We start from the raw sequence: 16,384 nt of genomic DNA, 5'->3' as shown, positions 1-16,384 counted from the left end.
AACACTTCAAGTTCTGCAGGGCAAACGACCATCACCAAGATGATTACAGCCGTGGATATACGAAGCACCTAATTTACTAAGGAGCAGATCAGCATCCCACCTGTTTTGAAATTCTCAGTGATGCTGCCACTTCTGCTTTTCCACTGCAAGTCACAGAAAAGAAGCATTTGCAAATGTATGCATAGACAGATGTTACAGTCACAGTATGAGAAAAATTTACACCTGAGCTCTTGCAGTCCGTGAGGGGCCAAGCACCACCAATATTTAATCTACAAATTATAAGAACATTAAGAGTAAGGATGATAAATGAAAGCTAGTTTCCCCGTCAGTACTTTAATTATATTGTTACTATTCTAGCTTAACTTATAAATAATCTTTATTATTTCTTCATTTTGTAAAGTAGATAAGATAAAGTTAGTGATAATTTTATTGACCTTCTGTAGACTTGTCTCCATTTAGTTTTAATTAACCTAAATTAAACATCTGTTTAGTCATAAGTATTTTCCCTTTCTACAAGGGAGAAACAACAGTGAAATCGCGTTCCTACCAAGACTCAGGCACCCTTTGAGACACACACACACACACATATTCTCGTACATATGCATATATGTGAACTCAAAAATGGACTCATTGCTCACACTTAAACCATGGCACAATCTTATACACTGCGTGCACCTGGTTATAACATGAATGGGACTACAATTATCTGACCTACTGACTTTCCCTCTATTTCAGCTAAAACAGCACGTCAATGTTAAGTGAGAAGAAAAGCTGATGGTGATAGATGTTTTTAGACAGGTCTGTTAAAGGATATCAAAGTCCAGGATGCAGCCATAATTTCCAACCGTAATGGAAGACTGACAACATGTGGGATATTCCAGGAGAAATATCAACCTGCACTTGTCTCTCCTCATATTCTAAGCCAAAGCACCCACTGCTACAGACAGAACACCTGACCAGAGAATCCTTCCCTCTGATCCAGGACAACCACTGCTAAGTCCTCTGTAGATCAAGTCTGCCCTTGGGACCTAGAACTGTATGTGTCACAGCAAGCGTCCTCATCAGCTACATGCACTAATCCTCACGACAATAAATTCAACAGAAATGGCCTGCTCTCATCCATTTAGGTCTCACCTGCTATGAGGCAGGACATTCAGCTCTGAAGGCAAGCATGAGCTCCTCCTCCATTAAATATGGCTTTGAGTCACTGCGAGTAGAGCTTTCAAGACAACACAAATAGGCTTAAAAACAGAAAAATGATTAGCTATATTTTGTTAGTTTAGGCTTAAGAACAGACGGAATGCCATAAATAGCACAAATGAGCAACACCACCTCTGTCCAGTTTCCACCAACCGGCACTGAACAGCAGTTAACTCACAAAACCTTTCCTCCAAAATTTAGTGAAATTGCTCAGTTCAGCGGGTTCCCTCTTGTGTGAAGAGGTGCAAGGATCTGATCCAACATTAACAAACCAGGATATAGCTGCCAAAGGCAAGCTGGCTTATCTCTTTTCACTGACTTGGCCATCTGAATCTCCTTATCAGGGCTGTACTGATACCAGATGTGTTTGCATTAAGTTTAATTTTCAGTCCTCCTGGACAGCCACATGGAAGACTTCAAAAAGAAGGAAATACAGGTGACTACCACCTCACCTGTGGATTCTGGCTCAACAGTCCATGCTAACAGGTGTGGGGTCCTGATTTTACACTTTGTGGCAAAACACTGATCAGCTTTGCATGAATGCTTCCCAAAAAAACCCCATCCTTACACTATAAACTCCAGATAACACGTTCTTCCTCTCGATGGCCTTGCATGTACTCTACAGGAAAAGAACCTATTAGCATTTCAGGACAATTCCCAAATACATCTGAAGTGTATTTCCATTTCTATCTGGTTTTGGTTGGTGTTTTTGGCTTTGTTTGTTTGTTTGGTGTGTGGGGTTTTGGGTTTGTTTGTTTGGGTGTTTGGTTGTTTTTTTTTTTTTTTACAGTCACTGTTAATAGTTATTTTCATTGAGGATGAGGACAATCTTTCCAACTAGTCAACAAATAACTGCACAAACACGCCAATGTAGAAAATCCTATAAAAAGCATGTTTTCTGTCCACTCTTTCATCCCTGTGCTTTATGACCAATATCTAGTCTATTGCCTCCACAACAGGCAAATAGGATGCTTTGTAACAAATTTACAGGTCACCTTGCATCCTTATTAAGCTGCAAGTGCATGTGTGATCCAACAAGTATGTATTATGCTTTACACCCTCAGATATACCCCTAGAAAAGAGCACAGAGATGAGCTGTTGATGTCAGTGGTCTTGAAGAGATCCAGCATAATGCCAGCTTCTTCTGAATTGCATCCTACAAGATTTTCCCAGATACATGTATTAAACTTATTTACCAGTTCAGACTTTTCTACTAAAATAATCACCCAACAGAAGGACCGAGCAAACACCATAATTGAAAACTTATTTAGAGACTTATCTTTCAATAGCTTTTTGCTTAATCTGCATATAGTCAGATGTCAGAAAGCACAGCTCTCGAACTGCAAGTATGCTGCCAGTATACAGATGGCCTCAAAAGCCAGATGGCCTTAAAGCAGTGACTTTAATTCACAAGTTCCCATTTCTTCAGGAAAAAGGAGGTCATTTTTTAATTTGTAACACTCCCTCTCAGTTAGCAGCATCAGTACTCTAGGCATTATCACCCAAGTATTCCTCCAGCATCACTAAAGTGCAGACACCTTACAGTCAGAATATCTATATTGAAAAAATACACAACAAATACTCCTTTTATAGCACACATGCTTCCATTGCCAAACATGTCAATCCTCCCAGGATTAGTAGAGGTCATATAAAAAAAGGCTTATCAGCTGAGAAGTAAACTAAACATCCAAAAAGTCTTAAAAAAGTACAATTCATGATGTCTTGTGGTTTTCTGATGTAAGCCATTGTACTCAAAACTGTATATAGACACCAGCCGTTCACACAGCACTATCATTGGAGCCAGCCGACTTTGATCCACTGACCAGCTGTTCAACATGCAATTCAAAGGTAATACAGATGCTTTAATGTTACCTGGACTAACTTTCATAACAAAAGTCATTTGGGGTATGGCTGTAGACTGCATGACAGTGAATGGGAAGGAAAAAGGTTTTTCCATGGTGAGAATGGTGAAGCACTGGCATAGGTTGTCCAGAGAGGTTGTGGATTCTCCATCCTGGGAGATGCTCAAAACCTGACTGGACAGTCCTGGACAACCTGCTCTAGCTGACCCTGGTCGTGCATGTCTGGGGAATGGACTAAATCTCCAGAGGTCCCTGCCAACCTTAACCATTCTGTGAGTCTGAAAAAAGAGTGTGTGACGAACTACTCTGAAATACCAATGCTCTGTTGCTATGCCTGTTGCTTAAAACAAAAAAATGCAAAAGGCTTCCATAAGCATTGTTAGGAAAGAGTAAAATTAGGGAGAGGTAAAATCAAAGACAGAAATAATGAAAAGTAAAATGCTGACAAGATCTCAAAGCACAGACAAGGCAGCAGGAACCAGAAGTATAGCAAGCTTTATTCCATAATTACTTATCCTGACCATGTACATGAGCAACTAAAATAGAGATGACAGTTAAGCTCACACCACAAACCATACTCAACTGGGAACAGCTCCTGCTATCTGATTTTCCTTTCTCTCTACATGGAGGAGAGCCATACTCCCTCCCAGTTCTTTCCTTTTGCCAAAACCAGGACACTAACTCTTTGTTTTTGATCTGCTTCACAGGACTCTCTCTCAAAATGCAGTTCCTGTTGCTTTCTTGTGTTCTGAGCATGGTTCTTGCTGTTGCGAACACAGTAAGTACTGAAGAAGAAACTAAACAGGCATCCAATGTCGGAAATGTTAACATTGTAAACTGGAACTCACATGCTTTTAAAATGCAGCCTTAAACACAGCAGTTTGGTACCACATGTTTGGTACAGGCCTAAACTTATCTATGTTATTACCATTCTAGATTCTCAACTTCTTATTGAGCCCTCCTTAAACTTTAAAGAAAAAAAAATTGTAAGCACTAGTAACAAGCTCATACCCAGCCCAACAATGGGGCCCGTGTTTTCTCCAGTAGCTATTTCAGCTGACAGTATTACAGACATTGAAGATTAATAAGTTCCCTTTGCAGAACTATCTTTGCTTTCTAACAGGAAAATAAAAAAATCAAAACTAAAATGAAGTACTTGATATATTTTTTTAAGAGAAATACAAGCAGGAGGAATTATACCTTACTCTAAGACAATTCATTCTTTTTCTACAGGATAGCAGTAGTGAAATGTCTGGCTCGGAGAGTAGTGAGGAAGTAAGTCTTTTCTTTGTAAATTAACAGAATCTCATTAGTTCTAACATTTGCATTTAACTAGGGATTTTGGTACTGAACAGGAAAATACTGACACAAGATGACCTTCTTTTCACAGCAAATATATGGGTTCATGAAAGCTGCTCATTTCTTCTTTGAGAACACAGGCCGGAAGGCTGCTCTGCAGCTTGCTCAAGCTCAAGTCTGAGATAATTGAACTGTCCAGTAGTACAATGGGACATAAGACTGCAGGAAGCTGTAGCTGGCCAGGGAGCACTCCATCAGGGATATTGAAAAAGCAGCTTCTGAATGACAAACTACCATAGAAGGGAGCTGGGGAGGGACTGTGATTTGTCTTTGAAGCTCAAGGACAGTAATCCACTTTGCTTTCTAATTAGCAGACATACATTCTATGGGGTAACTGTTTTTTTAATACAAAAACACATATTTCTTCAGCTTGAAAAGAGGTTACAAACTCTTTCAAAATTCTGCTGCTGTTCCTTAGATATTCTTTGAATATTTGTCTGGGTATCCCAGTCCTTGGGGATAGATGATCTCTTACATATTTAAAAAAGCAGTCTAGGATAAATTAGAGACACATAGGGCTGAAAAATAACACTTTCCAGCACATCTAACTTGCATTAATATACAAGCTAACATCACCCATATAGCAAGTTGACCATTTTCCAGAAGATTTGCCAAATGAAAAGAAATGCCACTACATTTGCTTACTTATAAACTTTCAATATTGTAATTATGCAACAAACTTCATGATGCAAGTAAGCATCAAGACCTGAGTAGTAAGGTAATGAGATACACATAAAGTAATTGCATTCTGTACAGCATACCGTCTAAGACCACACACTCCAACTGAAAACTGCCTAACCAGAAAGCTTTCCTGGAAACATGACAATCAAAACACATATAGCCAAGTCCACTTAGCCTGTCAAAAAAAGGCTTTAACACAAGACCAGTGAGGACTGAAAAGATTCTTTACAGAAATTTTGCTTTCTAGGAATAACACACTGGCTATGGAAACAGTGCAGTTTTTCTATCCCATTGAGTGTGGTACTTTCAGAATTGAAATTATTTTATCCTGTTTTCATCTTTAGTACTTTATGTTAAGCACTTTGTATGTAAACAGTAACATTCAAGAACAAAAATCATGATATTTTGACATGCCACAGTATAGTCACCCCTGTTCTCAACCATGATGAGCTGCACATTCACCTCCCATGAACTTAAGAAGGGTCTGCTCTTGTGGTCATGCTTTCAAAACCCAAGTACACTGCTAGGGGCCTGCTTTGCATAATGTATTAGTTGCACATTAAAGTAATTAACAGCTATTAATTCTAACCTGCCATTCTCTTCTTACTCTGCAGACACCTGGAAAACTACGGATGTCTCCCATGAACACTGTTGCTTCTAGATAATCTTCAGCTTCCTACAGCTCCTTCCCACCTTTTGTCTCACCAGTGCACTGGAAACTGAGGATAAGTAACAACCAAGTCCTGTTTCGCATGCCCACCTCTAAAGCCAGTGTGGGTTATAGTGCACAGCTCTCTCAAACCTTGTCTGATTACTTGTTAAGCTTGAATAAATGCTGAGCATCGAATTTCTTAGTTGTCTTCACCTTTTCTTAAGAAAAAAATATACCCAAGTCATTTCAGTGATCCTGTTTCCAAAGACCAGTAGTAGAAAGGGGAAGGGAACTCCTGAAGCTGGCTATGCCTTTTGTCCATTCTGAGTTGCATAGGTTCTCTTAGGTCTGGGCATGGCCCTACCAGATATTACCCAGTCCCCATACTATGCTGAGGACAGAATCAAAATCCTTTCTGCCTAAGCAACCACTAGATCTTACCTATGATTTGAAGAAAGACTTTTTGCGTAAACCAAGTCTATGGAAGCTTCTACTGCAACAGAAAGCATTTATGCTGTTTTAGTAAGACCACAGAAGAAATCAAATGTGCAGGAAGAGGTGAGCAAGGACTGAAAGATTAATAACTCTTAGCATTACTTTTTTCTTTGAAAGGAACATACTAATAACTCTACAAGATTCCCAGGGTTCCCTGTATAAACGCACATGACTCTTCCAGTTTTCATTAGCTAACTGGGAGGAAGGGGTGGTGTTGAAAAGGAGCAAGCCCTAAAATAATTCATTAGTTAAGCAGGATGTGGCCAACCGTCTAAACAATGCATGAGCATGTCACAGTACTGTTACACAAGGTAATTCCAGATCATGACATTTATCACCACCCTACTTCAACACATGACTCAAAATTCATTAAGATCCCCTCCCCAGGTCTCAACCACAAGTTTTAGCTGTTACTGTCACCAACTCTTGACACTATTACACAATTAACAGTAATTACCCCTTGATTAAAAACACAGGGAGAAATGTCAGCAACTGTTGTGCAGCTCTTGTTATCAGCACAGATGCCACAGAAGGCCCACATCAGCCTCCTGACTGCAAGTTACTTACATTACCTAAACTGTAAAAAACCACCACAATTTATAAGATTATACTTCAAGGCTGCTCTTTCCAATGATCCTGTTTATGGCACAGTCTCCCCAACAGCTGTATTGCCATAAGCAGTGGGAAGAGACCAACCTTGAAATCCAGCTCCCAATAATCAGTCATCAAGTTACATCCCCCAACAGTTATCTTTTTAGATAGAGGCACTGTCAGACATTCAGATGTGAATACCATCCATACTGTAAACTAGAAAGCAATTAAATGTGAAAACTAATCTCTCAAAATAGAAAAATCACTGAAAAGACGTTAAGTGAAATGACTCAGAAAAGAAACTTCACTTTATTATGTAGCACTTAAGTCATTATTCAAGTTATCATCCTACAAGTCTCACATCCCTTAAGAATTCATACTCCTGACCAGAAATCACTGCAAAAATACAGAGCTAAAGTGAACAGCCTCTGAACTACAACCAGTGAGAATCCCAGTGTTGTCATGCAAACCTGCAGATATTATGAAAGGGCTGCAAATAATGAAGACAAGAAAGCAAACCAAGGTAACAGCTCCACATTCATCTCATTTCACACTGAGAAATCAAAAGAAGCAATCTGAAGTCTCTGAAAAAGCCTCTATTTATCACTGCCGAGTGTTCTGCCAGCTGAGTTTCACAGAATTTTCACTGAATTTCCACTCAAAAGGACAGTGTCATCTGTTTCAAAGCTGGAAAACATATTCTCCCCTTGGTGTCCATTGGCTCCTCATTTACATCACTCTTGGCAGTCAGGACCAGGATCCTCACTCCAGTGGGCTCCCTGTTTCTCAGTCACAAGCTTAATGAAGTAGCTATGACTTGCGTACAGCTTGAGCTTCTCATTGATGTCAACCCACTTCACTATTCCAGCATCATCACCTGCTTCCAGAGGCAAATTATCCATTGTCTCACCTGTTCACAAAACAAGAGTTAGGACATGCTATTGCATCTTCCCTCCTGCTTTTTCTTCTCACATCTGATCAGTTCCACCCTTCCACATGGCTCCTTCACAGGCAGCAACCTTCAACTGCTTCTCAGAGAGAAGCCAATTAAGTGGCTTACCGATTCTATGCCAGAAACCTTTCATACTTGTGCTATTTTAAGGCAAATCTGAGTGGCAGAGGTCATGTTAACTCCTTGTCACCACTCCTAGGGTACCATCAGCAGCATGACAAGTTTCTAGAAATCATTGTGACAACACATGCTCACTACTGCAAGTTTAGCTAATCCCTCTGCCTTGATTTTTGTTTGGCTAATATTTGACTGCTTCCTTTCTCAGGTACTGTTGTACAGGACAAACTGAATTCTGAAACTTACATGTTTGTGGAAAACCAGAATAATTAAAATTTTACTAAAGGCCCCAAAATCAAAAATAGTACTTAAGGAGGGGTGTAGAAAGGCTTCTGAATTGCTCTCCAAAGTTTCTTACTCTGTTTCCAAGAAGAGTCCCAGGAATTCACAGACAGCAACCAAAGAAATGCTTTTAAAAGTATTGCAAAATGTGTATTAGAAACAAAGACCAAAGGAACAGTATCTTCACTGTTTCTGGGAGCTGATTTGGTCCTTTTCAAGGACCAGTGACATGTGAAACTTCACCACTGGTATCTACCACCCAAAACACAGTGGAAATGTCACTATATTAAGTCTCTGACTTGAACAAGTCAGAGACACCTAACTAGATTGATTTATCTTAAAAGGTGAGAGATGAGAATCCAAGATAACAGATCAATCTAAGAACTAGCAATGTATGCCCATTCCTACTGATTCATAGAAGTAAAATAAGGTCCAACAATTACTCTGGCAGAGTAACCGAGATAAAAGGTCTCAGAGCAATTACAACACCAAAGCAATAAATGCAGTGGAAATCTGCCAGTGGCTAGAGGCAATGCTCCTGAAGAACACACTAGCTACTAAAGGAAAAATAACAAAAGAAACAGACTATCCTTCCACCCCAGACTCATTAAAAAGGGAAATTAAACCAACTCAAAATAAATACAGTGACAAGAAGGAACCCTTGTCCAGTGTTCAATCTCCATACGAAGCACATGGTCCATAGCTTAGAACTAGCTAACAAATGAATAAATTTTCAGGCAAAGTCCATATGTTCTTTATTTCAAGACTGACAGAAACCAAAGGGGAATGACAACTACTTGTCATGGCTGAACATCTTGGGAGACAACAGACCCTCATGCCCATTGGTTTTAATCCAATATTTTACATCTGACTTCCATACTCCCCCAATTTCACTGCCAATCTCAGCGCAACTTATGTCCCAATTTCAAATCAACATATAGAGTAAAAGGCAACTAAGAGTACACATGGAGATACCCACCAGTTTCATCATGATAATTTACAGCCTCCGTCTCCATCCAGGCATTATCAGTGTTACGAGGGTCATCCACATATCCTCTGTACACCTAAGGCCCCAAACAAACCAAAACAAGCTCAGTGTTACAACAAACAAGGTGGAATCAGTAAGATTTTTTTTATTTCCCTCTGACACATTTGCCCTTACAGAGTTTTCAGTAGTCCCTTCCATTTCCTACACCATGACAACTTGAGCATCACAGCTTATTTTCATTTCAGCTACACTTTTTCAAGTTCCATACAGCTGCGAGTTACATGCATAGCTCAAGAGGCTATCACAAGAGACACAGAGCTCACCACAAAGTGTTCCTGGCTGAACAGCTTGTGAAGTTGCTTCTCCAATTCCACTTTCTCCTCAGGCGATTTCTGCAAGGAGTTCAAGGCCTCCTCCCCAAATTCTCGCTTCAGGGTAGCGCTAACCTTCTCCCCTGGGTCCACCATCCCCTTAGAGGGGGAAAAGAAAAAAGGTGACTATCCCTCAGATTCCACTTGGTTTTACTCCCCTTTGACTGGCTCTTAGTATATTACATCCACCTGCATCATACTGTGGACATGGGAGGAACTTTATACTTAGTTGTAAAGAGCGAGCACACACATCCTTCAAAACCTGCAACGGATTAAATTGTGCCTGCATTAAGCAAAAGACATGGTCAGAATTAAACACAAATACCACCTTGCAATGCAGAAACAGCAGAAGGCATACCAGGTGATGCTTGGGCAAAGCTAGTTTAAGGAGCATTTCTCCTCACCTCTGCAACACAAGGTCATTCATGAAAAAGCACGCTTTTATAACCCGCATGTCAGTTACTGCCTTGTGGCCTTACCAGCAGGGAAGCATCTACTGTCTCTGGAGCTTTGCTCTTACCCCTGGAATGGCCCACTCCCCACAGTCTCTCCTCTTGATAGCTACAAACTGCAAGATGTTTTTGCCAGTAACTGGATGAGCAATTTTATTGCCACTTCCGTCCCTCTTCCACCTGCAGCAAATGACAAACAAGAACATGTTTTGCTGCTTCTTGACACAAGGGCCTGGGAGAGGAACAGCAAGGCATCCATGCTGTCACCTATGTGGAGGCAAACAAAGCAGAGACAGAACAGTCACAGGGGGGACACTGACAGATGCCATCCAGCAAGCTCGCAACAAAGGGCAAAACACTGAGTTTTTTGCACACCTCTACCAACTGTGTTTTCCTCAGCCAAAAGGGCAGAAACAACCCAAGAGCCACATTTCTGTAGCTGCGCTGATAGCAGCGGCTCCTTTAAGAGCTACATCCAGCAATCCTGTCAGCAGCACGCTCACCGAGCTGCACTTGTGCCTATCCATAACAAGAGGATAAGTATGCCTTCTGCTAGAACAGAACATACATGCAGGCTGCAACACTGCCAAACCGCTCACCCAGCACTAGCACAAGGCCACAAACACCCACCATTGCCTTCAGTAAAGAATTAAGAAGAACTACCAACAGTTAAAGCAAAAGCTATCTAAACAAAGACAAAATAAAAACAGCATTTCTTTTACTTTCAAGGAAACAACTCAGTAGCATTCGCAGCCTTCTGAAAAGGGGAAGAAGTAAAATGCATTAAGAGGATTTTCACAATGCTTCTATCTTCAGCATGACACCTCCTAGCTTGCACCTTTGTTAACTATGCAATCTTTTCTGAATGCTTTATTTGTGTAAAATAGTTTGCATGTACACACAGATCCTGCTGGCAAAAGCACCATTAAAACAGAGCATTCACTGACAAAAAAAAAGAGCAGCCTAACTCTACCTCCTTCTATAATATAGTAGGCCAAGTTAGTATTTCTTACAGAACAAAAGCAAGCACACTGCTTTTTCTTTTTGCAGTTGAGTCATTATGACAGAAAAACCTATTCCTGCAATTTAACATGCCTCATCTAAGGCCTTTTGGCACATTACATATACAGTATCAAAGTATCACATAATCCTTTCAGTTTTCAATTCATTACTGAAGATTACTTGTATAATGTATTTCTATTGAATTACACTTCCTGGGTTGTTTTTTTTTAAAATCTGCTTCCTCAGCATTTCAGAAGCAATTGCTTGTCATTAGCAGCGAGTCCTTACTCTTTTCCAGAGACAAAGACTAAAAAATTATGAAATTCATGTTCCACATGTCTATATATCTCTCCATGCAGATACCCATATCTGAATGGGCTTACACATAGGGCTTACACACAAAAGGCCCGTGAAAATTAATAGCCTGTCCAGAGATGCACAGAAAAAGCAAAATGCAGGGGTTTTTTGCTCTACTGCAGGGCACCTTTCAGTCACCTGTCCCTTACCTAGTTACAACAGGATCAGCAGCATGGTTTGGTCCCCAGCGCCCTAACAATCCTCTGCCTGTGAGGCCAGTCCTTCCCACCGGATTTCTGAAATAAGTGGCACAGTACATTAAACATATTTACTTCCCCACATTCAAAATATGCTCCAAGTATTCTAAAAAAGCAGCTTCAAAATATGCTCCAAGTATTCTAAAAAAGCAGCTTTAAAGAAGCTTAAATAACAACAAAGGAAAGGATAGCAACATACACTCAGTGCCACCATAGGCTTTAAAGGGCAAGTGTAGTTTTCTCCTTCATAAACCTCTTTGTGTTTGATAGTACAGGGAAAGGAAATATACAAAATGGCTTTGTCACTTCCCAGATCTTGTGTCCTGAGATACTCCTGATCAACCGTTATTCTCATTGTGCACACAACCTTGTCTGAAAATGGAATCTAGTTTCCAAGAATACAGATGCACAGAGCATTCAATTATGTACAAATGGCAGAAAGAAAAGAAATTATTTTTAGGTGAGATTACTGATCTGTGATATGCCAGGATTTGTCAGTGGAAGGAAATACTCTTCCACTCCACCATAGCACACAAGTGGTACAAAAGCTTTAGAGCCCAACATCTGGTCAAACCGTGGAAACAAATCACCCTACTATTAACAGTGTTAGACCTTCTCCAACTCCAGTGTCACCACAACCCACTGTTGTGGTAGTACTGGCTACCCTTTTAGTGCCTCTCTGCCACAACCTTCTTCCAGAAGGAACTCTGGCCCTGAGGTATCATTTTTCCTGTCTCTAGGAGAGACTATCTTGATTTTGTTCTAGCAGGTACCATGTATCAAAACTGATAGACCTGTAAGAGCTCTGAAACTACGTCACCGAAACTAATATGCAAACAAAAAACCCACTCACCGGGGCCTCCCATTTTCAACCACATACAAGCCGTTCAGACTCCTCCTCTCCACTTCTCCATCTCTCTCATTGAATTTGGGAGAAAAACCTTTATTACTGTGTGGAAAAGAATAATTTAATAGACATAAGTTATAAAATGCAAAACACCCCTCTGCCCCACAAAAGCTTGAAGGCCAACCACCAGATCGGCAACACTCATTTGACCAATGAGTTTTTATCAGTCTTTATCAGAACTTAAGTTGCAGGCCCTCCCTTTTCTATAGCAGGCTATAAAGTCTCAACCTTTACTGATGACAGTCTTCCTGTATTTAGTTCTGCAGACATAAGTACACCCCTCTAAAGTATTTAACTTTTTCTAAATGAAAATCTAGAGAGATGCGAAGTGTTTCAAAGGTGTTCTCGTTAAGATTACAGAACACAGAAGGACATTATCCATTGATAAAACTAAAAAATATTTTGCTAATTAAAAAAATTGAGCAGAATTTTTTATTAGATATGGTTTATCAGAGTTACAAGCTAATAATCACCGATTTTCAAAATGAGCTTAATGCCAATCTCCTATGTGCACCTCTGAAAACTGGTAGAGAAGCAGCTGTCTACAGAAGTGTATTTCCTTTCCCAAAAGCAATTCCTCTCCAATCATCACAGGTTTCAAACTACTGACTAGCTTCTTCCACAGATAATTCATTTGGGAAGTTACACAAATACCTAAAAAATGACACTGCACTTTCAAGTATTACCAAAACCTATTAAAAGATTACACAACACTTTCCCAACTACACCTTGGCATAGCAGCCCTAGGGAATCTGAGAGGTAGTATGCCTTGCAATCAGCAGAATACTAAACCAAATTAACAGCAAAGAGAAGCACATGCTCACACAGCAATGGGAAACAAGGAAGGTAAGGCTGAAACCTCAAGTGCCATTATCTTCTGATCTTTCTACACAGATGTGCATACACAGGAATCACCATTTCACATTATCACAAGTTACACTAGATGCATGCATCTAACTTTCTAGCCAAGAAGCATACAGCATTCCTTGAGAGGAGAATATATTCACAGAATCAATAAAAATGAATACATACATTCACAAAAAAAAAATTACTCATGCATTCAACCTGTCACATTTCCTGAGTCAGAGCGCTCAACTCAAGAACTACAATTCTACTTTAATTCTTTTCTCATCTTGCATTCAATCCATGAAGAAACACACAAGTATATTATGAAAACATTCTCCCAGATTCTTAAGGTGAATTAGGAGATTTTTACTTAGCTCACAATACAGAGAAGCAGCATTACACAGCATCAACAGCCATCCATTATTCCAATTAACACCACTCTTAATCACCAGCTCAGTAAAATCGTGCAAAGACCTTCAAAGCTAACCCAAACCATTCAGTTCTCTAACCACCATCTTTCTAGGTCTTGACTTTCACACATCACTGTAGAATCACATGTCACTTAAGCTGATGATCTTATGAAGTGGGCTGATCACTATTTCCTGCTTCCATGTTCACAGGAGAAGAGAGACACAATTTCCACTCACTTGATTTGGGGATCTGCCCAATTGGGTCCAGCCAAAACAGACATCGCAGTATATTCCACAGGATTATAATCTTTCCACTCAATCAGCCAGCTCACTTTATCTTCAGGAACTTGACTACGTTCAACATGTGATCCTGGATACGGGGAGGTAAGAGCTTTGCTGTGGTAGAACTTAACATTGTAACTGTTGAACATGTTAACAGGATGAAGACAGGACCAACAGTTTGCATACAAGTTACTGAAAGAAAAAAAAGGAAAAAGCACCTCATTCATTAGGCTTTAACCCTGTTATTTAATCCCAGATTTGCACAGTACATTATAGCAAGTAGAACAGACTAGGCTTTTTCCACAAAACAGCTCTCAGTAATATATTATTGCTTCTCTCAGGCATCACGCAAATGTATGCCTGGACCAACGAATTCTGAATTTTACCTTCAGCTTCTTGAAGCAGAAGAGTACTCTACCAGACGCAAATGAAGATTTCATAGCACAAGAAGCTGAGAACTAGAACTGCCATTCCAGACTGTGTGTAACACTGACCAGTTATTAATCATATACAAGGAACACCTCAAAGATACTTACCATAAATGCAACAGGAAGGTCTGCTTGAGCGTTAAATCTCCATGTGGGTACTTCATCAAAAAACTAACCCAGCCTTACAAGACTCCTGCTCTCACATCCAGTGGTAGACCAGGTAAGAGCAAGAATGAAATACCCAAAAGCCTGAGCAACACAGCTCTACAAGTTGCTATCACGATCAAAATATCATTTTGTGCAATACTGAGTAGAATAACACATACCTTGTTTTTCAATTTCAAAGAAGGCTAAAACTATCAAACTAATTAAGTTACAAGAAAAAAAAATACTAGAGATCTCTAGTCATTTTATTTTGCCATGGGTTTTCGGGATCTGAAAGACCAGCCAACAATAAAGTACTTAACAGCAGATTGGGTTACAGTGCCTGATCACCATCTCTTAAAAACTCTACACAGATTTCTTTCAACACACAACAAGGCCTTCCTGTACTCAATGTTTTTTTAACTATTACAAAAATAAAGAGGATTGCTCTAGATAGGAAGCTCAGCAAGGGGCTATAACCTACAAGAGTACTCTAAAAACAAGAGACTAGTAAGTTCTTAGGGAAAAGCTTTTTTTTTTTTAATCAATAAAGAATCACTTCCAGCATATAAGGAAATATATCTCCTCTGCGAAAATGCATCCAGGTTTTAACAACTTAACACGTGAGCAAGGTGATGATGAGACCAACAAATTTCAGATTTAAAAAAGGCAACTCGTACATTAAGTATGAACCATGCTATTTGAACCCAGATATGAATATTAGATTATAACTAGCAGAACAGGTCAGGCTTTTTCAAAAACAATAGTTCCAGTTCTAAACTCCTCACTCATGCTATGAAATCTTCAGGTGCATCTAGGAGAGTAGGTTCTGCTTCACGCTGAAGTTGAGAATGTATTGGTCACGGTTACAGCATGCATGCGCTGTCACATTCAGTGCTGAAGTGATATTCTCAACAGCACAATTCACCTATGAACCACCTAAGGCTCATAAAATCTTTAACAGAGAGGGGGAAAAGGGCACACTTGATAGGGTGCCGACCTCCACACACAGGTCAAAGTTACATCACTTTTGTATTTTTCAATAACTGCATCAGTTTAAAGGACACTTTATTTTTGTTTCTGCCATGTCCAAAAGGGACACCCTCAGCTACACAGCACATCCCGTGCCAAGCTCCCCCTCAGCTGGCAGGGAATGGCAAGGCAGCGCTGAGATCTTGGCCCAGCGATGAGGTGACTGCTCCTTCGAGAACAGGGCATCACCTCAACGGGGCCGAACGCCAGCAGAACCACGGACTCAGGCAGGCTCCGAGACTCAGGAGCACCAGCCCCAGCCCCAGCCTGGCTGGGCACCGCCCAGCTTCACCATCAACAGACCACGGTACCTGAGGGGCGGGCGGCGCTGGAGAGCACACCGGGCAGGCTGGGCGGACAGCGCAACAGTGAAAGAAAACACGGCGACTGCCCGAGCGAAACCGGTCACCGTCGCCGCACGCAGGGCGCCGGCGAGGAGTACCATCGACGCCGCCACCGACCGCACCTCGGCAGGAGCAACCCCCGCCTCAGCTCCATAGGGCTGGGCCCGGCCGCGGGCCCAGGCCTGCGATGCGGGCGCTGGACCGGCTGGGCGAGGCAGCCCGCTCCCAGCTACCGCCCGCTCCCAGCTACCGCCCGCTCCCCGAGCCCCGGGCAGGGACCCGCCGGGGCCCCCGAGCGCCGCCCGCTACCGGCCGGGCCGGGCCGGGCCGGGCCGGGCCGCGCCGCGCTACCCCTCCCGCCCGAGGGCCGCCGCTGCCAACGGCCCCCTTTACAAGCTCGCCTCTCATTGGGCGGAGCGCCACCAATCGAGAG

The 16,384-nt window shown here is 41.3% G+C and overlaps 1 protein-coding gene across 1 annotated transcript; it reads right to left on the bottom strand.

Moving 5' to 3' along the window:
- Window positions 1-3,538: 3,538 nt before the first annotated feature.
- Window positions 3,539-16,346, bottom strand: NUDT9 (nudix hydrolase 9). Its single transcript, XM_072863347.1, has 8 exons — window positions 15,919-16,346; window positions 13,959-14,195; window positions 12,412-12,507; window positions 11,511-11,597; window positions 10,071-10,182; window positions 9,503-9,649; window positions 9,171-9,255; window positions 3,539-7,750 (listed from the first exon to the last, which is right to left on the bottom strand). Exons 1-8 carry the CDS (start codon window positions 16,050-16,052, stop codon window positions 7,575-7,577), a joined length of 1,074 nt encoding a protein of 357 aa, XP_072719448.1. The 5' UTR covers window positions 16,053-16,346; the 3' UTR covers window positions 3,539-7,574.
- Window positions 16,347-16,384: the final 38 nt, after the last annotated feature.

Source organism: Ciconia boyciana, chromosome 5 (assembly GCF_034638445.1).
Source record: "Ciconia boyciana chromosome 5, ASM3463844v1, whole genome shotgun sequence".
Lineage (NCBI taxonomy): Eukaryota > Metazoa > Chordata > Aves > Ciconiiformes > Ciconiidae > Ciconia > Ciconia boyciana.
Note: the sequence above shows the minus strand (reverse complement) of the source record. Positions and strands in the feature narration are given on the sequence as shown.

Coding starts and splice junctions, on each gene's coding strand:
- NUDT9 (XM_072863347.1), bottom strand. CDS start 16,052: ATGGTACTCCTCGCCGGCGCCCTGCGTGCGGCGACGGTGACCGGTTTC. Junction 12,508..13,958: donor TGGGCAGATCCCCAAATCAA/GTGAGTGGAAAT, acceptor TTTTCCACACAG/TAATAAAGGTTTTTCTCCCA. Junction 10,183..11,510: donor GCTGATCCTGTTGTAACTAG/GTAAGGGACAGG, acceptor CATTTGCTGCAG/GTGGAAGAGGGACGGAAGTG.